General features: G+C 37.4%; 1 protein-coding gene across 1 annotated transcript in view; it reads left to right on the top strand.

Moving 5' to 3' along the window:
- Nucleotides 1-1,054: 1,054 nt before the first annotated feature.
- Nucleotides 1,055-25,244, top strand: part of LOC109432295 (ADP-ribosylation factor-like protein 5B) — a gene marked incomplete at its 5' end in the record, with an annotated part of 56,633 nt that continues 32,443 nt past the window's right edge. Inside the window, 1 exon segment of the mRNA XM_029875190.2 lies at nt 1,055-1,840. Within this exon segment, the coding sequence (XP_029731050.2) occupies nt 1,795-1,840 (46 nt within the window).

Here is a 25,244-nt window from a genome sequence, read left to right as displayed (position 1 = left end):
TTGGATTGGATTTGGATTGGATTTGGATTGGATTTGGATTGGATTTGGATTGGATTTGGATTGGATTTGGATTGGATTTGGATTGGATTTGGATTGGATTTGGATTGGATTTGGATTGGATTTGGATTGGATTTGGATTGGATTTGGATTGGATTTGGATTGGATTTGGATTGGATTTGGATTGGATTTGGATTGGATTTGGATTGGATTTGGATTGGATTTGGATTGGATTTGGATTGGATTTGGATTGGATTTGGATTGGATTTGGATTGGATTTGGATTGGATTTGGATTGGATTTGGATTGGATTTGGATTGGATTTGGATTGGATTTGGATTGGATTTGGATTGGATTTGGATTGGATTTGGATTGGATTTGGATTGGATTTGGATTGGATTTGGATTGGATTTGGATTGGATTTGGATTGGATTTGGATTGGATTTGGATTGGATTTGGATTGGATTTGGATTGGATTTGGATTGGATTTGGATTGGATTTGGATTGGATTTGGATTGGATTTGGATTGGATTTGGATTGGATTTGGATTGGATTTGGATTGGATTTGGATTGGATTTGGATTGGATTTGGATTGGATTTGGATTGGATTTGGATTGGATTTGGATTGGATTTGGATTGCATTTGGATTGGATTTGGAATGGATTTGGATTGGATTAGACCATATTTAATTTAAGACATCACTGTTACAAAACTTTGCATCCTGCGATCCTACCCCTCAGCGAGGAGAATTTTTCAGCTGCGTAAACTACACTCCAAACAGAAAACCCCGCAAAAGAGAAACGTCAAAAGCAGCCATCGAAAAAGTTGCTCCGCCGTCCGCCCAGCAGCAGCAGGAGCAGCTCGCTCGCAGTAGAAGTGGAAAGCAGCAGTGGCAGTATCGCGAAGATTATCGTTTCGAAAAAGAATATTACCAGCAAAGTAGTGCTATCGGGTGTAATTTGGTGTAATCCCGTGGTGTCGAGGGTCTTTCCCATCGCCGTGGTTGTGAAAATCGTCACGTTTTCATCCGGGAAAACCCTCTGTTTTCGGTGTGGAAGACGTCTTCGTGAGTGCGAGTGTCTTTTACGCCGTGATTACGCACTGCTGCCCTGCTCTGGTGGTCGTCGTCACATAAGGATTCCAGTCCAGTCAGTGACCAGTGACCTGAAGCAAACAGATACTGCTGCTACTGCTACTTCCTCCCGCACTCCCCGTTCGGTCGTGAACCATCAAATTTTGATTGGTGCAAGTTTGCACCAGCGGATGCAACAGTAGTGCTTGATCTGGATCGAGAAGGGGAAAGGAAATTAGCTGAGCTGCTCCTCGGCCGTCAGCTACCTGAAGAAAACGGAATCACGGAAAACGAATGTGGTTGTGTAGTGGAAGAGAGTGTGATCGCATTTTTTTTATTGTGTTAAATCGTGAAGGCAAACAGAAGCAGCTGCTGGTTGTTGCAAGAAATCCGTCGTATTCGTAACAACACACAAAGAGGCCTCCACAGCCCGAGCATAACCATTATTAGGGGCGAAAGGCGCTTTTGCAATAGTTTGTTGACGAGTTGCGTGTGAGTGCCAATAAGAAGAGAGAAGAAAACAGCGTCGGAATTTGCGTTTCTTGGTGGTGGCCCCGAGTGCGTAAGCGAAAAAGTCTGGGCAGAGTGAGGAGGGGTTTGGTTATGGAATTCCTCGGAGTATCGGATCGTTGTTGTTGTTGAGAAATATAATACTCCCGCCGCTGAGAGGAAAGTGACCCGACCAACGCCGAAGCTTCAGCAGCCCTTCCGGATCGCGCAGCAAAAATGGGTCTCCTGTTTGCCAAAATATGGAGTCTTTTCGGAAACGAAGGTAAGGTTCTGCTCCAGTTGATTGATGGTAGTCCTCTTCTTCAAACAGAAAATCCTTGAACGGAACCAGTTTTTGTTATGGATTCGATTTCGTGTCGTAGAGTTGCGTAGTTGTCAGCTGACGACGACGAAGGCAACGCGACGCAAAAACACTTAAGAAATGGCAATCGTCTCGACAGTCGCTCGCTCCGGCTGCCCGCGTCTGCGTTTCGAGATGTAGATGATTAATTTATGAGAGAGTTTCCTCATCTGACGATGACGACTGCCGCGAGGGGGAGATGTTTAATTGCTCTTCCGTCGTCGTTGTCAATTAGGAAGCTGTGCTGCTGCACTGCTGGTGTCTTTGGCAAACAGTACTTGGCCCTGATGAAGTACTTACCCGCAGCAACATGAGCAACAGTATTTCGACGACGGTGACACAGCAGCAGCAGAGTGAGAGTGAAATATGAGCTTCGAATCGATCGAAACACTGTCTAACGGAGCACAACATTCGATGGGTAATGTGTCGAGTTTATTGCCCGCATATTCAGATGATTGGTTCAGTCGAGTCGAGTCGGGTGGCCTTAAGCTTTACATTGCTCTTTTTGTGTTTACAGAGCTCAACAATTACGATTATTGAATGGCTTCTTAGTTGAGCACACACTGTAATTGTAGGGAATATCAACTTTCTTCGAAGAGGATTATTATAATGTACGATTAAAATAATGTAATGTCTTACAATCGTTTCATAATGAATTTGTTACAATTTCAGGAAATATGAAAAATGAAAATGGAGCAAGAAGGTTTCCCACTATTAAGCGAATCCTCTTCGAAGAAAGTTGATATTCCCTACAATTACAGTGTGTGCTCAACTGAGAAGCCATTCAATAATCGTAATTGTTGCATCCGAGCTCTTGTATCTAACTAATCCCAGAGAGAAACTTCACTAAATTACCAAAATAAATAACAAGAGCACTACATTCTTTCTCTATAAGGTGTAAGAACTGGCGTTGCTTCTGAGCATTCCTTCAGCAAGTCCATTTTATGATTCCTTCAGGAGTTCAATATGTACATATAGATAACTCCAGGAATTCAAGGGTTGCTCCGGGAAAGTATTTTTGATGACATCTCCAAGCTGCTGGAGGATGCCCAGCAGAAATTTCAAGAAAATTCCCAGACGATTACTTAGATTACTTCTGAAGGATTCAAATAAGATAACTGGCAAATTTTCACAACACGAAAAGGAATTCCGGAGAATTCCTAACAAAGAATAACTCTTAGACGATTCCCAAAAGAAAACCCTTAATTGACAATACTGTAGAAATGCCAAAGTCGATTCTGGGAAGAATCCTGCAGAAACTCTTGAATGAATCCAAGGGCGAAGTCATGGATGAATTCCAGAAGGAATTCATGCTGCAGTAATAAAGGAAATCTTTTGATGGAATCCTAGGTGCAAGACCTCAAAGAATATTTGGACGAAGCCCAGAAGGGCTTCCTAGAATAATGCCCTCACCGTCATGTGTACTAACCAACACACCAGGTCCAACCCAGAAATGGAGAAACCTCAGAGGTCAGGAACTCTAAACGATAACTTGTCATCGAATTTCAAGTGCAATCGTACGAAATTACGTGGACGAATCCCAGAGGGAATCCTTTGGGAAACCCCAAACTAGATCTGGAGGAAATCCATGCGCGTAACTACAGCGCATTTGGCCCCTCAGCCTCAATGCCATGCACGCTGGCTGTAGTGCATTACAAGCGAGCACGACATTGGAGCTGAGGGACCAAATTCACTGTAATTACGCGCATGCGGAAATCCAAGAGACTACATAAAATATATCTCATGAAATTTCGTGTACGTATTCCCGAAGAAGTTCTTAAAGCAATTCGTGAATGAATTCCAGAAGGAATCTTAGGTAAGCTCGTGGATATATTAATAGTAATACCAAAAGTATCCCTGAAGAATTTTCAGATAAACTCCTGAAAGCATTTCAAGAGGATCTTCTGCGATAGTACCAGAAGAAATTTCTTAAGGAATCCCAAATGATTTTATTGAAAATTCTGGACGATTACCGTAAGAAATTTATAGAAGCATTTCAAAGAAAGCGAAAATCCGTAATATGTTGGAAGAAATCTTAGTAACATTCCTTCGATGAATCCTTAGGAAATTTTGTAGAGGAATCCGTAATGGTTTCTCATTAGAATCCTATGAAATTCTTACAGAACTCCTGGAGGAATCTAAGAAAAAACTCATGAAATAATTCTTAGTGGTGCTCCTGAGGAAAATCATTGCAAATTTCTGGAAAGTTTTACAGGGTACTCTGGAAAAACCTGGAAAACCGGGAATCCTCAGGGAATTTTATTCAACAGGGAAAAACCTGGAATACTCAGGAAATGTCGTGAGTACTCAGGGAAATTTTGCACCGATAAAAAAAAAATAAAACATTGAGTCATAAGAATAAAAAGTAACGAATCTTATTTATTGTAGATCTATTCAGGAATAGAGTCCACAGAGTATACTACATCATCGTGGGTATGAATAAAACTTTCCAGGAATTTCGTCAATTCTTTCTAATTTTTTTTTCTTGAAAATATCTCTTGAAATTCCTCCCACAATTCTACAAGATTTCTTTCTTTATCTTTCCCTTTCATTCCATTTGTCTTGGTATTCCTAATTGAATTCCTTCCGGAGCTTCTCCGGATTCCTACCAGCATTTTTTCCAAGAATCGAACAATTCTTTCCGGGATTCTTTTGAGAATCTTCCAGGAATCCGGCATTCCGATCGATTTCTTCTGGATTTTTTATGGGGATCATTCAGAATCTCTTCTAGAGATTTTCCCAGTATTGCTGCCAGAGTTCTCGAGGGTTTCTATCAGGATTTATCCTGAGATTTCTATAACCTCTCAGGATAAACGACGTAGTTTCTGCTAGCTTCTGGCGGAATTCCTCTTGAAGATTTTTCCCGAGATCTTCCCGAGATTTCTCCCAGCGTTGCTCCCAGGAGTTATTCCTGGGAATTCTATTAAAGCCCCTCCAAAAGCTTTAAGGAGTTTTTCACTTATGTTCTGCAGGGATTCCTTCTTAGATTTCTGCCGAAGTTTCTACTGTGATTTCTTCAAGAAATTTCCGATAGTTTTCTTCTAGAGTTTCTCCTTGGATTTTTACAGAAGTTCCAGCTGGTATGGTTCATAAAGGTTCTCGCGGGATTTCTTTTGAAGTTTCTCAGATTTTTTTAGAAATTATCCTGAACTTTCCCTTAAAATTTTTGAAGAGTCTTCTGGGATTTCTGCAGGGCCACTGCTGGTATTCATCATGGAGTTTTTCCCGCGTTTTTTCGGATATTTTTCAAGGTTTTTCCTTGTAGTTGATTACCCAATTTCTTGCAATGATTTACCTAAGATTACACAAGTTTACAAAATAAAATGAAAGTCGTGAACTTCTGTCAACGACCAAAATTTTTGAAGCACAATTTAGTGCTGATTTCGAAACCGACCTCAAAAAATTTAAGTACAACAGTTTTTGAGTTTTAGCTCAATATCGAGTTTTGCAACTTTTCAAAATATGTAATTTACTAAAATTCAAAAATATTGCGTTTTGTTCAACCAATTTTAAATCTTTTTCCATAAATTTAAAGCTGAGTACAATACCATTCGATCATATGAATACAGGTTTTGCGTCAGATTGATGAAATTCAAGATATTGGCGAGTTTTAGGGACGATCTTCTTAAATTTTAGCAAAATTCTAAATTTTTTTGAAGAAATGTGTTTTTTTTTTTTCAATAAGAAAACCCCAACTTAAAAAAGCGGGATGAAATAATGGGCACAGACCTCCTCTTGCATCGCGCTTTTTCTCACGTTTATTATTTATTAAGAGAATGAGTGAGAAAAAAAATCTAGCTACGCCAATGCCTGCCAGTAATTATTGTAGATGCTCCTTTTTGGAATTTCTTCAATAATTTTCCATGTAGTTCTTGCTGGAATTTTTCAGAGTTTTTCTCGGAATGTCTCCTGGAATAACTTACAAGTTTTCTTGTAAGAAAGCCCCAAAGAAATATCTGAAGGAATCCCGGTCAAATTTTGCAAAACACTTCTCAAAAACTTATTGGCGAAACCCCGAAAGAAATCCAGAGAGAAACTGGGATATCTCGAAAAAATCAAGAATATTTAAGGAGGAACTCTGTAAACCTCGAAGAGAAATCCCGGGAGAATCTACGTACAACATCACGCATAGAAATCCACGAGAAATATTAAAAACTATCTCTAGAAGAAATCACTGGAACATTTTCTGGAAGCACTTTGAAAAAAAAAATTGAAAAGATCTCCTGGAGAAATTCAGTGAGAAATTCTGGGAGAAAGTTCCAAAAACGTCGATGCGGTGACTACGAATGGCAGGACAGTTACAGTTAGACGAAACACAAGACCAAAAACGACCAAGTTAGTGTAAGTTACCGTGACAAAATTATGTAACAGGCCAATTAGTGCATGTCTTAAATTCTAGTTCTCCCTGAAGAAGACACTAACCCCGTGTCGAAACGTTGGGCAAGTAATAAACGTCGTTCGCTAATTTCAAGACTGCGTAGTCGTTCTTAATGATAATAGTAATACCAAAAGATTATAGTATCGGAAGAAACTTCTTAAGGAATCCCAGAAGATTTTATTGGAAATTCTGGACGAGTCTGTTGTATTCTGAAGGAGAAATTAGCGCGTCCAGGTGCATTTAGACTCGCATTTTCAAGAGCATGGATTTTGTCATTTACAAAACGCATGAAGCTGGGAATGCTACTCAATGTTTACCGCAAGTGAGCAAGCAATGAATAGTATTTTGAGCTTATGTGATGTTTGGATGTCGAGATCTTTCCTGCTTTGAACATATAAACACAATCTCCGAAAACTCTCAGATTATCTATGTTCGGCTTCCTGTTGTACCACACTTCGTAGGAGTTTTTCTGAACATCCTGTGCGCTTGATGAACTACAGCACGACAAATACGCTGCGGTCAAAACCACGGCTTCTTTTCAATAACTTTTTGGTAATCCACCCAGTATCAAACACCATTGAGCGAACTTTGTCCAGTGTTCATGCGCCCCGAAACTCCATTTTCTTGGGGAGCACATGGAGTCGTGAACTCCATTGAAATTCCTTCTCCACGGCAAAATGTTCGAAATGTCTTGCTCATATATTCACCACCATTGTAACGTCGTATGCACGCTATCTTCACGCCAAAATGAGCTGTAACTTTCGCATTGTATTCTTCACAACATTCCAAAACATTGTCCTTGCTTTTCAGTAAATACACCACAATGGTTGAAGTCATCGATAAACGTTACAAAGAATCTCTTGCGGTCATATGCAGTAGGCCTGTCCAGCTTTTCAAAAATGTTCTCTGATTCTCAAGTCCACCCCCATATTTTGATTGGCATCCTAAAAGAAGTAACTGGTCAAAATTTCAGCCAAATCCATTGAAATTAAGAGGTGCATCAAATCAATTTTGTGTTTTTCGACTTTTTTTGAACTTTAAAAAATCATTACTACACTAAAACATGTCAAAACTTAATTCTTCCGGCAGAAATTGAAAGCTGTACTTGTTTGCTACAACTTCTCCGAACAACATGTGCCAATAAAATTGAAGGAAACATGTGTAATTATCACATTTGTAATCAGAAAAACCTTAAAAAGTTGATTTTTTGATAGATTTCGTTCTGAAACACCCTAATATACGTAATAAGTTTGATATTTTAAAACGGCATCATATTCTCTCACGTTTTTTGGTTATATGCTTCTTTGACACCAATGCTGTAGGAGTTGAACAAAAAATATTAAAATTCGGGAAAGCCAAATGTGGCCTAAAAACTAGCTTTTTGGGGGCAATCACGCTGTGGCGCGAAATTGTACTGAACGTAGAAGCTTTGCTTCCTAGTAGTTTGCCTTGGCTACCCCCTACCACGGGTGAAAACAAACAAGCGTGATGCCAGGTGTTGGCTATCATATCAGTGCTGACGCGATGCCACTTTTTGCGCGCCAAAGCGTGATTGCTAGTTTTTAGGCCACATTTGTCTTTCACGAATTTTAGTATTTTTTGCTCAACTCCTACAGCATTGGTGTCAAAGAAGCAGATAACCATAAAATATTGGAGAATATGATGCCGTTTTGAAAAATCCAACTTATTACGTATATAAGGGTGTTCCAGAACAACATCTATCAAAAAATCAACTTTTTAAGGTTTTTCTGATTACAAATGTGATAATTACACATGTTTCCTTCAATTTTATTGGCACATGTTGTTCGGAGAAGTTGTAGCAAACAAGTATAGCTTTCAATTTCTGACAAAAGAATTAAGTTTTGACAAGTTTCAGTGTAGTTATGATTTTTTGAAGTTCAAAAATAGTCGAAAAACACAAAATTGATTTGATGCACCTTTTAATTTCAATGGATTTGGCTGAAATTTTGACCAGTTACTTCTTTTAGGATGCCAATCAAAATATGGGGGTGGACTTGAGAATCAGAGAACATTTTTGAAAAGCTGGACAGGCCTAATATGCAGGGATGGGAACACTCACTTGCAAAGAGTTGCACTCACTTGCTATTTTCTTAGCTCAGAAGCGTGCAATCATGAAACGGTGTATAAACGACTTTTGTTTTGTGATTTTGTCTAAAAGTTTGCCGAATAGCCAAAGTTGTGACAGAGCTGTGAAAGCGACTCTCCACGAGGTGAGTGTAACTTACATTTCGGTATGCGTGTGCGACTCTTTATCTATTCGGCAAACTTCTAGACAAAACCACAAAGTAAAAGTCGTCCATACATCGCTTCTTGATTGCACGCTTCTGAGTTGAGGAAACAGCAAGTGAATGTAACTCTTTGCAAGTAAGTTTTCCCATCCTTGGTCATATGTGCCAGAGTGTAGGGTCCACAAACGTCGTCATGTACCAGTTCCAGTGTCCTTGACGATTGTTGCCTTTCACTATCTCCAAATGGTTGACGAGCTTGTTTTCCACTCAGACGCACTTCACACGGTTTTTGTTTGATTCCCATCGATAATGTCGCTTTCGAAATCACCATTCTAGCGTAGAGCTTTTACCAATTTGCTTCACCCAAGATACCATATCTTCGATGGCAGAGCTCAAGCTCTACTTCCTTGGTCAGTAACGCTTCTCCTGACTTGTTCAATATGACATTCAGTTGATAGAGTTCCACATTTCCCATCAGTTGCGATTATCCTTCTTGATTTTAACTTTTCCGCTGGCTAATGTAATGGCTATACCACAGACAAACAGAAAAACACTTCGAACATTATTCGATTCAAATCATAGGCACGGAAACATGTTCGCCTAATGCTGAAAGGACTGAGTTTGGCCATAATCATCAACTAGGTGGCGGTGGCGGTAGTGAACAAACGTCAAACTCGAACAAAAACGATGCGAGCGCCACGGATGGCTGGTTGGCCAACTATCATTTTTTTTAATAAACCGTTAAATCGGTGTATGATGGGAATTATCAGAGGTTTACATCTGTTTGTTTGTGGCTATACCTTTCTCTTCCAGACAACAAATGGAGAACAAATTGAAGTGTAATCCAGGAACATAGAGTACTTCTTCAGCAACTGAGAAAATATTTCTTTCATCTAGTTCTCCACACCAGAGGTAAAAAATAGTGCCAGCATAATAGGCGATTAGCGATTGACCACAATTGTCATCCACATATAGGCCTATAGGCGAACGGAGTACACGTTAAAACCGCTCAGCACCTAAATTGTGTAAGCCTATGAGTAGTGCCTAATTTCCAGACTTCACCAAAAATGTGAAACAGCTACACATTCACCTACGTGGTTTCCGTGGTTTCTCCACATTGTTTTTCTAGGATTCCGCTAGAAGTTTCTTCTGAGATTCCTAACAGGTTCTCCTCAGGAACTCCTTCCCGAATTCCTTCTGAGATTCCTTCTGGGACTTCAAGGGATTTCTTTCGGATTTCTCATGGAGTTCCGGGAATCTTTCAGGAATTCCATGCGAGATTCTCCTAATAGTTTCAGAGGAAATCCAGAAGGAAATCCTATATGGGTCATTCCACGCCAAGTGACCGACCACTTGCAATCGACCATCACGGATTTGAACCAAATTTGGCTGAAACATTTGTTTAGATGGAGAAAGAAAAAATCCAAATTTTGGTGCCGATCGAATCACCCCTCGGGCCGTGGCAGCACCCCTCGTTTGGCCGATATGAAAATTATCCTCTCTTTCTTTTATTTTTATCAATGAAACGATTGCACCTACACATTTTCGACCTTCAGCTTTTTTAAAGGATATCGTTCAGGGAATCCAGAAAAAATATTATTTTTTGATACAGTGTTGCCAGATATCATATTTTTCAATTTTAAAACTAAAAATCGATTTTTCTCAAAATACGTATATTTTGATTTTAAAAATTTTGATTCCATCGTGTTTATCAGACGTTTTTCGATCGAAAAAGCTTAACTCCCCAAGGTAATTTGCGTCGTTCCTGAGATATAGCGTTTTTAAGAAATATATTCATTTTTTTCATATAAAGTATCATATAAAATCAGGTGCAATTTATAAATTTCGTAAAAAAAAAACATTGTTCGATGCCATTGTTGAGATGGTTCAACCATAAGCGAGACACTGTGTTTCATAGCAGACCGAAAGTCGTTTATTTTGGTTGATCTGCTTGAACTATAAATTCTTTATTAAAAATTGCATCTAATATAAATAATTCATTATTCTACTCACAATAATCAGTGCCGTTATTCACTTTGAATTTGGTTTCAAACCGATACTATTTAATTTGTTATCAAACTAACTGAACTACCTTTACTGCCGTGCGCTCTTTTTACTTTTGTTCCTTCTCTCTATCAACACAATCAGCAATTGCATGTTTCTAGGGTGACCAGTATTCACTGGCGCGTCAACAGCCATATAATCACGTTTTGTGCTGATTTTAACAATATCGAGTATAAAAAGGATTAAAAAATTGTGACAGTGTTGCCAGTTTACCTTTTTTATTATACCATGAAACCTAACCTTCAAGTGTTTGACAATGTACAGGTTATTCTGAAAAATCGCACCATTTGTGGTGCAAGATGTGTGAGCAAGATAAAAATAATACACATCTTCTCTAACGACCCTGTTGTTGACCTTTTCTTCACAGACAAACAGACGTAACACCTAGAAAAAAATTCGCGAAAATCCATCGCCTAGTTCACACTAGGTGAAACGTCTAACGCTTAGAAAAATGATGTGCGCACCTCTGGTTGTGAAAGCTACAACTATACAGTCAGGTTTTTTTTTACGCGGTTTTCATTTACGAGGTTTTTTTTACGCGGATTTTTGAATTAACGCGGTTTATTTTTACGCGGATTTTTGAATTAACGCGGTTTTCATTTACGTGGATTTTTAATTTTAGGTTGGAAGTTTTCCAAGCAGTATTATAGAGTATTTATACATATTTCTGTAGTTTTGGTGCTTAACAGCATTAAAAAGGTAGAATATGATGCAGAGTAATTTTCTGGATATCCAAGGACATCCAAACTGTTCTTGAGTTTAGATCCTAAAGTCTACGTCTGTAACGGTAACTTCTTGCATTATACAAAGCAACGATTTGTAATCTATTACATATGCCCAGTAAATCTTTTGAAAGTTCAATAGACAGTTTCAGATCAGTCGGGATATCCTAGGTCATCCAAACTGTTCTGGAGTTTAGATCCCATATTCTACGGGTGCAGCGGTAGCTTCTTGCATTATACAAATCAACGATTTGTAATCTATTATGCCCAGTAAGTCTTTTGAAAGTTCAATGAACAGTTTTAGATCAGTCAGGATAATTCATTCATAATCATAATCATAATCATAATCATTCATAATACAAAGCTACGACTTGTAATCTTTCATGACTGACTGAACATCTCAAAGTTTAATAGACAGTATCAGATCTATTGAGATGTCTAAGGATATCCAAACCGTTCTTGAGATTACATGAACTTTTTTCATTGTACAAATCTACGATTTGTACATAATCTATTATGTCCAGAGATTATTATTATTATATCTATTATTGTATCTATCTATCAGATAATTATGTCTATTATGTCGATTTCTGGCTGTTCAATTGGTTGATTTGAAATATTTTAAAACTATTTTGGAATAATTATTGATTTAATTCCTGTCTAATTATGTATAGTTACTATTTTTAGCTTGAGAAACTACTGTCGTAGCCATAGACTTTGAAAACTGAGTTCCAGAACACTTAGGATTACCTGGAATATCCCAAAATTTTCTAAGAATGCTTTGTGACCTTTAACTATCAACCCTATAGCGATCGCGCTGTTATATTTTGTACAACACGTTGAAATAATCTCGCTTTTCGTGTTCAGCATTAGCGTGGTGTTGACGGTGGTGGGCAACCGCGCGAGTTATGGAAGATTAAGTGAACATGATTTACTGTACTTACATCTGTACTTCAACACTTATGCGACAACTGTGAGATGAAGTCTTAACAACGAACCGGTTTAAACCAGTGTTGCAAAACTTCATCTCATTCATTTGCACACTAACCAACAAATCTTTTTTGTAATTTTTCCTTCTATTCATGTTAAAAACGATTTCATTTATTCAGAGCACCTATCGAATGAGAAGCGAATCCTTGTCAATTGAATACATTGTCACTCAAAGGTAGGTGGGCACGAAACACGAGAAAACCCTGCAAAATTCCGCCAGACTGAAAAAATATCGAATGTCGGGTCAAAGTCGGGTCAATTTTTATCGAATGTTGGACCACTGTTGGACCAACATCGAACAAGTATTGGGTCCATGTTGGGTTTTGTGGTCAAAATAAAAACAGGTGAATGATAGGTTGATGTCGGGTTTGACGTCATCAATGATGGTAAAAGCTTGGCTTGACAGGCCAAAATCTTAAAATGTTGTCTTAAAATAATTCGTTGAGTTCATTTTTTAATATAAAATCAAGAAGGGAATTATTGAGTTAAAAGTTATAAAACATGGTTTTCATTTACGCGGATTTTTGAATTAACGCGGTTTATTTTTACGCGGATTTTTGAATTAACGCGGTTTATTTTTACGCGGATTTTTGAATTAACGCGGTTTATTTTTACGCGGATTTTTGAATTAACGCGGTTTATTTTTACGCGGTTTTTTTTACGCGGTATGTATCCCCCGCGTAAAAAAAAACCTGACTGTAAAGGTTTAAAAAGATCGTTAAAACCGTGGTCGTTGGATTTTTTTTTCCAATGTTATGTCTGTTTGTCTGTGTTTTCTTGTTTATGATCCTATCTGACAAAATGACCCGATGATTGGCAGTTATTGTTAGTTTGATAGTTAGCAATAAAAAAAATGTTTTTTTGGAAAACATGAGGATAAATTGTTAAAATATAAAACGTATCTATTGTGAAATTCATTTCAATTGTGATTTTATTCATTTCAACGATGTTGTAGATGGAAGTATTGCCAAACATGTCATTTTTATTGTAAACATCTAATTTACACGAAAGCTTCCGTAAATAGATAATACAAAATAAAAACAAATGATTTCTGTTTTTTATACATATCACTGCATGAGTATGAGAATAGATGGCAACACAATTCATAATTGCTACTCCATGGTTAATCGCAGCGAACGATTGTCGCTTTAGTTTGTGTGTTTGCTTATCAGCGACGACAGCAGCCACTTCGATCACTCACCAGCATTCTTCACCATTCGCAATTCATTCATTCGCTTGCGATCAAAACTGCGACGAACGGCAACGAACATCCATGTCAAGCAACTTGCGCATGACTTTCCATTGGTGATGGGGTTGCGTACTTGATCACGACAATCCGTTTGCTGCATCTTTCTCGATTCGATTCAGCAAAGAGGAGTGAATACGAATGGAGTGAGGCAAATATACCGATCCTTAATATGATACTATACATTGTCGATCTGGGAGTCACCTATAATTGATCGAACAATCGATTTGTTTTATCGGAATTAACCTTCGCGTACAACCGATCTCTTTTCCATGCAAAAAAAAGCCTAAGAAAAAGAAGGCTCTAGAGAGCAAACGCCACTAATCCATTTCACTCAGAAATTTTGTTCATTCTTCGCCACGAAGAACAAACAAAAACTCATACCATATGCAATCACATCAATAGACAACACAATACTCAACACTGTTCTTCACTTCTCTGCCCGGGACAATAAAGCTAAATACTAGCATACTTGGCAACACTGCCGTAAAAATCAATCAAAAGATATTGTTATAGGAATTTTTATAAGGAGTTGGACCTTCGAATATAAAATAAAAATACTGAAGTCTGAGCTACACTGTGGTGCATAATTGATCGGACAAATGCCGATTTTCATACAAAATGGCCAAGTTTTAGATTCTGTAACTTTGGTTTTCGTTGATGGATTGAGCTCAATTTTTGACACGGAACTACTTATATGCTGAATATTACGTATACGAAGTACAAAATGTTTTCGTTCACAGGTGTGGGCGTGGCAAGGCGTTCAAAATGTGCAAAAGTGATCGGACAGCGGCACCCCTTTGATTTACACGCGTGCCGCTGTCCGATCACTTTTGCACAATATGAACGCCTTGCCACGCCCAAACCTGTGAACGAAAACATTTTGTATCTTGTATACGTAAAATTCAGCATATAAGTAGTTCCGTGTCAAAAATTGAGCTCAAATCTTCAACGCAAACCATAGTTATAGCATCTCAAACTTGGCCATTTTGTATGAAAATCGGCGTTTGTCCGATCAATTATGCACCACAGTGTACCAGTTGCGCGACGATTCGTAGTATCTAATATTATCTAATTCCAAAGGATATCATACTTCATATTTTATCATATTCCATATTTTCAGGTTCAGCTTCTAAAATTAGCTGTGGGTCATTGAATATAGTTATATCAAAATGACATTTTCAGCACTGTTGCTTATAAATACACTCATCAAATGTTTTCCTGAATATATTTTACGTCGATGTTGCCAAATGTACTAAACCTAAATAAAAAAAAATACTTTTGGCTTGTTAATTAGTTTTCATACTAATATTCTAGTAAAATTAAGATTTCTACAATAAATATTACATATTTGGCAACACTTCTGTTCAGATAATGTTAAAATATATGAAATTTGTTTAGAATTGATGATCTCAATAGATACATTTTTTTAGTTCAACAGGTTATGCTAGTCCATTACGATAGACTCATAATTGATGAACTGGCAACACTGTAACATTTTTTTAATCCTTTTTATACTTGATATTGTTCAATTCAACACAAAACGTCTTTATATGGCATCGAACAATTATTTTTGCGAAATTTATAAATTGCACCTGATTTTATATGATACTTTATATGAAAAAAATGAATATTTTTTTCTTAAAAACGCTATATCTCAGGAACGACGCAAATTACTTTGGGGAGTTAAGCTTTTTCGATCGAAAAACGTCTGATAAACACGATGGAATCAAAATTTATAAAATCACGTATATTTTGATTTTGAGAAAAATCGATTTTTAGTTTTAAAATTGAAAAATATGATATCTGGCAACACTGTATCAAAAAAATAATATTTTTTCTAGATTCCCTGAACGATTTCCTTTAAAAAAGCCGAAGGTCGAAAATGTGTAGGTGCAATCGTTTCAATGATAAAAATAAAAGAAAGAAGGGATAATTTTCATATCGGCCAAAACGAGGGGTGCTGCCACGGGCCGAGGGGTGATTCGATCGGCACCAAAATTTGGATTTTTTCTTTTTCTATCTAAAAAAATGTTTCAACCAAATTTGGTTCAAATCCGTGATGGTCGGTTGCAAGTTTTCACATTTTCTCGGTCACTTCATATGGAATGACCCATATGAACTTCATGAGGAATTCTATTGGCAATAACTGCAGAAGGAATTTCTCAAAATACTCTCAAAAACTCCTGAAGGATTTCCATTTGAAACAACTTGAAAGAATTTCCAGCGGAATTCAAGAAGGAGCTGCAGCAATGCCAAACGGAACTTTTGGAGGAAACCAGAAAAGAGTTCCTTGCAGTCTTGTTAGAGATCAAAGTCATTTGAACCTTTTCGTCGATAATCGGCCTCCTTTGCCTCCGACATTCGCCACACAAGCGGCGAACAAAAATATCAAACGAATGCACTTCACCACGATAGCGTCTTCGGGAGACGGTTCGGCTTTTGTTATTCCTGTCTTCTTCCATAATGAGAGCTGTCGTATTCAATGCAACATGCAAGAATAAACTAATACTACCATTCATAAACGGAATCGGCTGTAAATTTATGCGAAAAGCTACAAATAGAGGCAAATGTCATCGTGTCAGACGACATTGGTTTGACGCTTTCTTATGTTTATTGAACTTCGTTTTACCGCTCGTGTTGTGTGTTGTAAAGCATCAAGATAGGCTGAGAAATTTCTTCTGATCTGCAAACACCGCTTAATGCGAGGTATGCACTTCAAACGGAATCGCTCAAGTAATTTTCGTTCAGTGCATTATTTTTCCGTGACCGGAATGGTCAAGAAAATTAACACAGCAAGCCCCATTTGATTTGACGTTTCGTTTCAGCTCCGTACTAGGATCCGGAATAAAGCGACGCTTTCTTATTTCTTGAGCGATTCCTTGCCTGAATTTCCCACGCATCGAGATAGGCCAAGAAATTTCTTGCGATCTGCATACCACCCATAAGAGGTAACGGTAGCGCACGAATGTAACAAAGCAAGCTGACACCCGACTGCGGCAACGAAATGAAGGTAGTGAAAAGTGTCGAATGTTTACAAGACTGGTTCCTTGGTAAATCCTGGAAAAAGATCCCGAAAAAAAAACCCTTGAAGCAATTTCTCAAAAACATCCAGAAGAACTTTCCGAAATAAGTTCCAAGGAATCCCAGAAAGAGTTCCGAAAGTAATCCCAGAGGGAGTTCTCAAAAGAATCCTGGAAGTAGTTCCTGGAGGAATCGCGGAAGAAGTTCCCGGTGGAATTACCGTAGGAATCTGGGAAGGAATTCGTGAAGCAATCCCAAAAGTAGTTCTTGAAAGAATCCCGGAAGGAGCCGCAGAAAAAATTCCGAAGAAGTTTTTGGGGGAATACGGAAAAAGAGTTCTTGTAAGATTCCTGGAAGAATCTCATGAATAATTCCTGAAAAAATCCCAGAAGGAACTCCGGGAGGAATCTTGCATAGAAAGAATCCCAGACAGAATTTTGGAAGGAGTTTCTGAAGGAATCTCGTCATCTGTTAGATTTCTGAAGACCTCTATAAAGCCTAATATATTAAGTGCATCAAGACCACACTCAAAACCTTTGAGAACCTATATATCGTAGACCGATTCTTAGATATCTCAGACCTATTTTCATCGTCTCAGCAATGGTCTACTAGATACGCTCAAATAAAGATAGCTGGCCGAAAGAACGCCTTCCAGAATACCTTCGCATGTAGGTAGACGCTAAAAGCAGGTGGTATCTGTAATTGAAATCTGTCTTGTGTCTAGTAGCTCATTAGTTGTATCTTCAAAGCACAATGCTCATTAATATGACCCTGCTGCTGACCACTTACTTGCGACTTATTGCAATACAGTTCAGTGTCAGTCAGTCGTACCCACAGACAGCACACCCCCACGCCATTTCGCAATGAATCACATCGGCACTATTGTGCCTGTCAGCTGCTCAATCCCGCATGCCCGGTCTCGCACTGGAAACTGGTTTAAATTCAGAAATCAAATCACGATCTGTTCCCACGGCGGTGGACCCAAGTCTCGAGGTTTATACATACGTGCAACGCCGACAGATCAATATAGTTTGTCTGACGACGACGCTGCTGACCAAATTGTTCGTCTGTTTCAATTTGCCTACATTGACGCAATACCAACAACGACACGCAATATCGGTATAATCGGTATAATCAAAATGTGTCCAAACAAGAGTGATTCGGAATATTTACGTGCCTATTTCGGACGGGGGCTTTCGCAACTCTGTGCTAACCGAAAGCGACACGCGCAATGGATCAGACGAAACAAAAAATGGAAAGTACTAATTCAATGATGCTGAATAATTGTTTTGAAGGAATCAACGCGCACAGTCATCGTCGCTAGCTGCTCTGCTGAGACACCGACAGACAGCCTCTGGAACACACTTTGAAAAGGCGTGAATTGTTATTGTTCGAGGTGCCAATAGATTATTCCCGTCATTTCTATTAATTTTACTGTAACCCAGTACTTGGAAAATACAAGGAATAGTCGGAATAGTACGTTATTGATTAGGAAATCATCTTTAATATTGATCCTGAGCAGGATCATAGTTTTTGTTTTCGATTTTTGATACCTACTGTACGTGTCGTCTAAAGTACACTAAATTCTGTTTTTACGCGATGGATGCGTTCGCGCAAAAAAATATCGTGTAAAAAAAGTTCGCGTAACTTCGAGAAATCGCGCAAAAAAAATCCAAAGGAAATTTTTTTTACGCGATTTGCCCTCCGCAAATAATTAAAATCGCGTAAAAAAAAGTCGCGTAACTTCGAGAAAATCGCGTAAAAAAAGTCGTGCAAAATAAAATCGCGTAAAAAAAAGTCGTGTAAAAAAAGAATTCAGTGTATACTGTTTTCATTTCGCGCTGTAGAAGTAGTGCAATAAATAATCACTTTCCTGTTAATTTGTGAGCTCATTCCATATTACCTTCCTTGTGTATACATAAGTTCCTCTTTTTCTATGCCTAGCGCATGCGCGAAACTACAGATTTTTGACAGGGGGTGAACTACAAACAAATTTTCATTAGTTCATTCATTCATCATTCATCGTCCCATATCTAACAGCAAAGATTTTAATTTATGATATTTGCTAACAGCAATGCATTAAAATTTTAGGGGGTGCCCTCTCACCCCCGGCCGCTCCGATAGTTTCGCCAATGGTCTAGCGCCTTTATCAAACTGTATAAGATAAAGTCATGTCATGCCTTATTGCTTCAATGCAATTATTTATGTATATTTTGAATTATTCGATCATTCAAAGTATACATTATAAAACGAAATAGATCTGATGGGAAGGATCTATTGCTACTAACTTTTCAGTAAGCGGCCGACTGACGGCGAAATTTGCGCCTATAACTCTCGAAAATTAGATTAGATTACTCGCGACAAATAGACACCTAGAGATCTATTTCATTCCTGCTAAGCGTGTGATGATTTAAAAAGAGATCTCGTCTTAGAATGAGCAAGGAATTGGCATCCCTATCCCTCCAATGCAATGTTTTCGTAGCCAGCATAACAGCGGCTCAAGCGTAGGGCTCAAGCTGACAACCTATCTTTCAACACAGCAGCATAATTTTAATGCGGGGTAAGAAAACAAGAAGACCATAACAGTCCCCTGAGAATGAGACGTAGTGGTGCTTGATGTTTGCCTTCTTCCAAACAGATGCAGCATTGAATATCTTTTTGTTTAAAAGTGATGCTGGGTAATGTAACGAATGACAATGGTGAACTCAGAACTCAGAAATTGCAGAGATTATTATGGATTGAACCGAGTGCGCCACACAGATAAAGCGCCAAATGATAAGCCATTCGGAATAACACGCTTCATCTGGTTTCCACAGACCTAGTAGGAAGCTATACCTAGTCGCCGTAACGTATAAGACCTGACACTTTGATTATAGCTTGTATTAGATTCCGCGTGGTCGTTTGTTTTGATTTATTTACATTCCACAGTTGTACGTGAGAATGATGAGCACGTGTTTCATCTGCTGGGATGTTTGCCGGAGTAGAGTATAGTGATTATAGCAATGATCACAATTTTAGTCATAAATAAAAACAAATTGAATGATACTGTAAAATAGCAGTATGCCAAGATTGAATTCCAATTAAAAAAAGCTTTTTCCATTGTAGGACCTGAACATTTTTTTGGGTCAGTTCAATGACCGCAACGAACAATTGAAAGAAACAGTTTCGATTTCAGCATCACCGTTTGTTTTACCTTGCGTAATCAGCTACTGTTGACTTGCCTCACGCAGCCCGAAAAGCGACAAGAGGAAATTTGATAATGTCACGGTCACCCGAGCAGAAGCGAATAGCAACAGCATAATAAAATGTGTTATTTTGGAAAAATAACTGAGTACCCGGGCAGAAAAGAATTACAAAACAATTGCAAGTTCTACCATTCAAAAAGAATTACTGAATGGTAAAATTCGTCATTGGTTTGTTTGAAATAAGTGACAAAAGGGCAAAAATAATAACTGACATTGTTCGATAAAATAACTAAAGAATGTCAAATTTTGACATTACAATGGCAAACCAAGAACAAAAAAATTAAGATAGAGAATTGCAAAATATACCATTATTGAGTTATTAAAAATAGAACAATATCAAAATTAGTTATTCCCTTGTCATCCAAAAGAAGGGTAAGTTGTTTATTCCAATAACAAAATGAAAACTTATAAGTTTTTTGGATGGAAAGTAATTGCTAACAAATATCAAAATTTACCATTAGAATAACCAAAATTCAAATTTTGTCATTATGTTGTTCTTGATAAGTGCCAAAACTGCGAGTTCATCAAACTCGCAAAAGGTCAACAATATCTCACCAATTGCAAAATTTGTTATGATAGCAAAATAAGACATTCAGTAGCTATTCTTCCAAATTTTAAAATGACAAGCGAATGGAATATTTTGATATGATATCATATTATGCTATTCACATGTTGTTTTAAGCTCTTCATGAAGAATTCATGAATGACAAAATAAGTTATGACAATAAAGTTTGTTATTCTTTTGTTTTTGGTTTGCCATTCACCTCTACCCGGGTAGCGGAAAGAGTTATTTTCATGTTATTTACATAACATATCCTGTTATAAACTTGTCTGTCATAAGCGGCAAAATAACAAATATTATAACAAAAAAATGTTCCTGGAAGACCTGTTTAATAACATGTTTTGTTAGTTTCAATAACAACTTAATAACAGCGAATTTTGAAAATTTTTCAATAACAAATTTTGATAGGAATACGTTATTGATAACAATCTGAAAACAAAACTTGCTTTTTTTCTGTTGCGGATAGGAACTCCTCCAAAGTCCCATATGCATTCAATGGGATACGCAAGAATAGGATCTATTGTTAAATGTTTCATTCATAATTGGGACGCTATTGTTGTCGCAAGCAATTTTTTATCGAAAACAGAGAGAAACAATAGGTCTCGTTTATTTTCCAAATAACTTACGATGAAAAACTACCGTCGCTTTGAAACCCTTTATTAGGTGGTTCATTGTTTATAAGATTAATTTACATTATTACCTCATTTGGACACGAATGCCAACTTTTTTGGTAAAGTGTCTTTAATAAAATATAATAATAAAAAATTATTACCTCATTGATCGACACATTTATCCTAGTTAATCTAAGTGGACTCGATGAAGTGAAATCATTAAAAATAAAATGTCTAAAAATAATCAATAGAGTTCTTGATGACTTATTTTTTTACATTTTTGTCGAAAATGTGTTGTTCGTCGTTGAATTCCACCAGTTGATCCAAAATGTTTCATAAAATGGCTAACACTCTATTACACTCTCTATTTTCGTATTCATACCTAACTGAAACTGGGACAAAAACAGGTATACTTTTCAAAGAGCTTATAAAACAAAAGGCTGATAAGTTGGCACTGTAACGTAATGTCAGTAAGAAGAGGAACTGATGACAAAATAATATTTTCTCTTATAGTTCCTCACGGAATGCTGTGAACAACGAAAATCTCGAATGGTGTAGTTTTGATTGCAAAGCTAGTTATGTTGTAATATTATCATTATTATTATATTTTATTAAGGACACTTTACCAAATAAGTTGGCAGTTGTAATATTAATGATCAAATATTTGTACTAGTCTCAATGACACAATAATAACTGAACTTGTGCTACAACAAAACATGTTATTGAAATGTAATTTAAAGAAAATATACCAAGAGCACGATCATAACAAAATAAGATTGCCCAACAGAACATGTTATAAAACGGTGATGACTTAATAAGTTTTCTTTTTTGGTATTTAATAAGTTAATAATAACAAACCGAGATATAAAAACAGGTTTTGTGATTCCGTTCTTATTATTTTGATATTTTCCTCTGCTCGGGCACTGACTAATGAAATAGCGATTGTCGTCAGTGCGAAACTCATCGCATGCCCACGCGTACGCTTATCTCTGCCTGTATGACTCCCGCGGAGCTGGAGCATGAAGATCACGCATCTAGATCTAAATCAGCTGCTGGAGCCTAGGTTGGATCTGAACGCTTGTTGAATTACGAGGTCGAGAATAAGCGAGAAAAGACGTGCGGTGGAAATCGGCAGTGGAATGCCACAATGGTTTATTTTCCCATTTTCACGCTCTTAATTAATAGTTCGTAGGATTGAGAAAATAGAGCAATGGTGTCTTCGGCAAAGTTGACGGGAATGACCAGCGCCATCTTTTGACGGTTAGAGTTTTTGGATCAATCCCCCTAAAAGTGAGATACGAAATCAATTTTTCTAAATTGTTGAGATAGAGGGTTGATGTCTTCAGCAAAGTTGTAGCATTTTTGATTCCAAACAACTTTCCTGAAGACGTCAATGTTGTAATTTTCACACCAATGAAGATAGAGGCCTGTGTTTGAAAGTTAACCTCAAAAACACGTTTTTAAGTAAAACATACATTTGTTGAATTTTTAGACCCATACAATGTTCTGCAAAGTTGTATGTATCAATAAAATACGCAACTTTGCTGAAGACATCGATGCTGTAAGAATTAAATGAGACGAGTTATAGATAAATTTATGATTTTTTTCTTCGACTTTTAGGGATAAATATCTTTCTTGGGGGCAAAAAGGTGCAGCCGAGGATACCCTTATCAGAAAGTACATCTAAAGAGCTTTCAAATAAGGGTTAGTTTGTCCGTCCGCGATCGTCTACTGAGGAGATATGACCATAATAAAAAAAGTTCATACTACAATTTAATTGTAATCAAATCTACTTTGACAGAATAATTCATGGCTACTATGATGAAATATGAGTTAAACCCACTTTCATCTTATCTTAATAAAAGTTCATTGAATTGATTTTCTTCTCATAAAATTCAAATTGCTTTCCAAAAGAACTCGTGAATTGTTTGGCTCTGTGAGATCGTATGAAACCCCGAAAATCTTAAAATTTTATTCTATGAATGAGATTTGTATTAAATAGTGGAAATCTTATAAAAAGGCAGTGGAAGAGTTTTTTCAGAACAAATTTGATATTTAAAATAATCAAGACTGACGCGCAAATTAGCTAAGAGAAGGCTATATATTATTTGATCATAGTAGCCATGAATTTTACTGTCAACGTTGATTTGAATGCAGTTAAATCGTAATATGGATATTTTTTTATTATGGTCATATCTCCTCAGTAGACGATCGTGGACGGACAAACTAACCCTTATTTGAAAGCTCTTTAGATGTACTTTCTGATAAGGGTATCCTCGGCTGCACCTTTTTGCCCCCAAGAAAGATATTTATCCCTAAAAGTCGATGAAAAAAATCATAAATTTATCTATAACTTGTCTAATTTAATTCTGACAGCTTCGATGTCTTCAGCAATGTTGCGTATTTTATTGATACATACAACTTTGCAGAACATTGTATGGGTCTAAAAATTCAACAAATGTATGTTTTACTTAAAAAACGTGTTTTTGAGGTTAAATTTCAAACACAGGCCTCTATCTTCATTGGTGTGAAAACTACAACATTGACGTCTTCAGGAAAGTTGTTTGGAATCAAAAATGCTACAACTTTGCTGAAGACATCAACCCTCTATCTCAACAATTTAGAAAAATTGATTTCGTATCTCACTTTTAGGGGGATTGATCCGAAAACTCTAACCGTCAAAAGATAGCGCTGGTCATTCCCGTCAACTTTGCCGAAGACACCATTGCTCTATTTTCTCAATCCTACGAACTATTAATTAAGAGCGTGAAAATGGGAAAATAAACCATTGTGGAATGAAGTGAATTGAAAGTAAAATTTAATTAGGCCTGCCTTGTTGAAATACGTGATAACTGCTCATGATGGTGGCAGCGCTCAGTTGATATTGTGGCTTATACCCTTATTAATTCTATGTTTCGACTTCATATTTGTCCTTTTTTCAAAACAGACGATTTCGACAATGATTGTTTTCGTTCTTTTTTGTTATGATACGTGCTCACTTCTCAGCAAAAACAAAAACAAAACATAAAGCTTTTAATACTTTGTTTAACATTTTCCAGAATTCTTCAAAAAGATGGCTGTGCATGTGTAGACTACACTAGGCTAGACTAGAATGAAAATGGGAGAACTGCTCAAGATGGGTACGGTTCGCCTATATAGACTTATAACCCTTTATTAGACAGTGGAAACCCCTATGGAGAGACGATCTGAATTATCTTAAAATGCAGTGCTAGCTCGTTAGTTGACATTACATGTCAAACTATAGGATTCAACGGTGCAGCTGATTCTATTGTCTTATGCACAAGATTATCATCAACCAAGGCAGAAAATAATACAATTAGCATATAATTTGGCAATGCTAATGCCAAAGGAAACCTAATCGCAAGGAAGAAGTTTGACCCCTTAACTAAATCCATGATTAATGGTGTTCGTTGGCCATAAGTTGGACAGGCAAAGTTTTTTCATCAGACAAGAATTATCTCCCCTAACAATTGATATTTTTCGAGAATTGAAACTGCAAAAACCACTGCTGAAATACCGTTATGCTTGACCCGGTCGGAACGGTTTTCCGAAAATTCTCAACCGATCATTGTTAGATCGCGATGTGATTTGCACAAACTGATTTCCAAGGCACAGAAATAATGCTGAAATCCGCCACGCTGTTGAACTGGATCACTAGTACAATGCATCCAATTAAGGGTGATACACAAATTATGTCACGTTAAAATCGACCTTTTTCAAACCCCCCTCCCCTCAATGTCACACTTTTTGTATGGTACCTAAATATTTTTGGTATGGGTTGTCACGTTCTGCAAAATCCCCCCTACCCCCTAAAAGCGTGACGTAATTTGTGTACGTCCCCATTAATAATGCAAATGGCCATCGTCAAGTTACTTTCTGCAACACCAACGATGCAGATTAATCTGAGGAATGAACCAGATTGAAAAGTTAGATTCTCTTGTCATTTTTCTGTAAAATCTGCCGATTGCTGTTGACCAACTTGTTGTCGGCGAAACGTGGATTAAGAAAGACAGATCAAGGTACATCAACATCACTGGATTCCAGAGTACCTATTCCTGTAGATTAACTTCATCCGATGGCCTTGCTGTATTTATTAGAGATGGACTGAACTTTGAAGTGAAAAACGCTACAACCGGTAGCGGGTTTCACCACCAAGCGATTGACGAACAACTTCGTACGTCTCACGTAATGGTCCATGTCGTCTACCGTCTATA

This window comes from Aedes albopictus, chromosome 3, assembly GCF_035046485.1.
Source record: "Aedes albopictus strain Foshan chromosome 3, AalbF5, whole genome shotgun sequence".
NCBI classification, from domain to species: domain Eukaryota; kingdom Metazoa; phylum Arthropoda; class Insecta; order Diptera; family Culicidae; genus Aedes; species Aedes albopictus.
The sequence above is the reverse complement of the archived record's forward strand: the minus strand, read 5'-3'. Positions and strand labels throughout refer to the sequence as shown.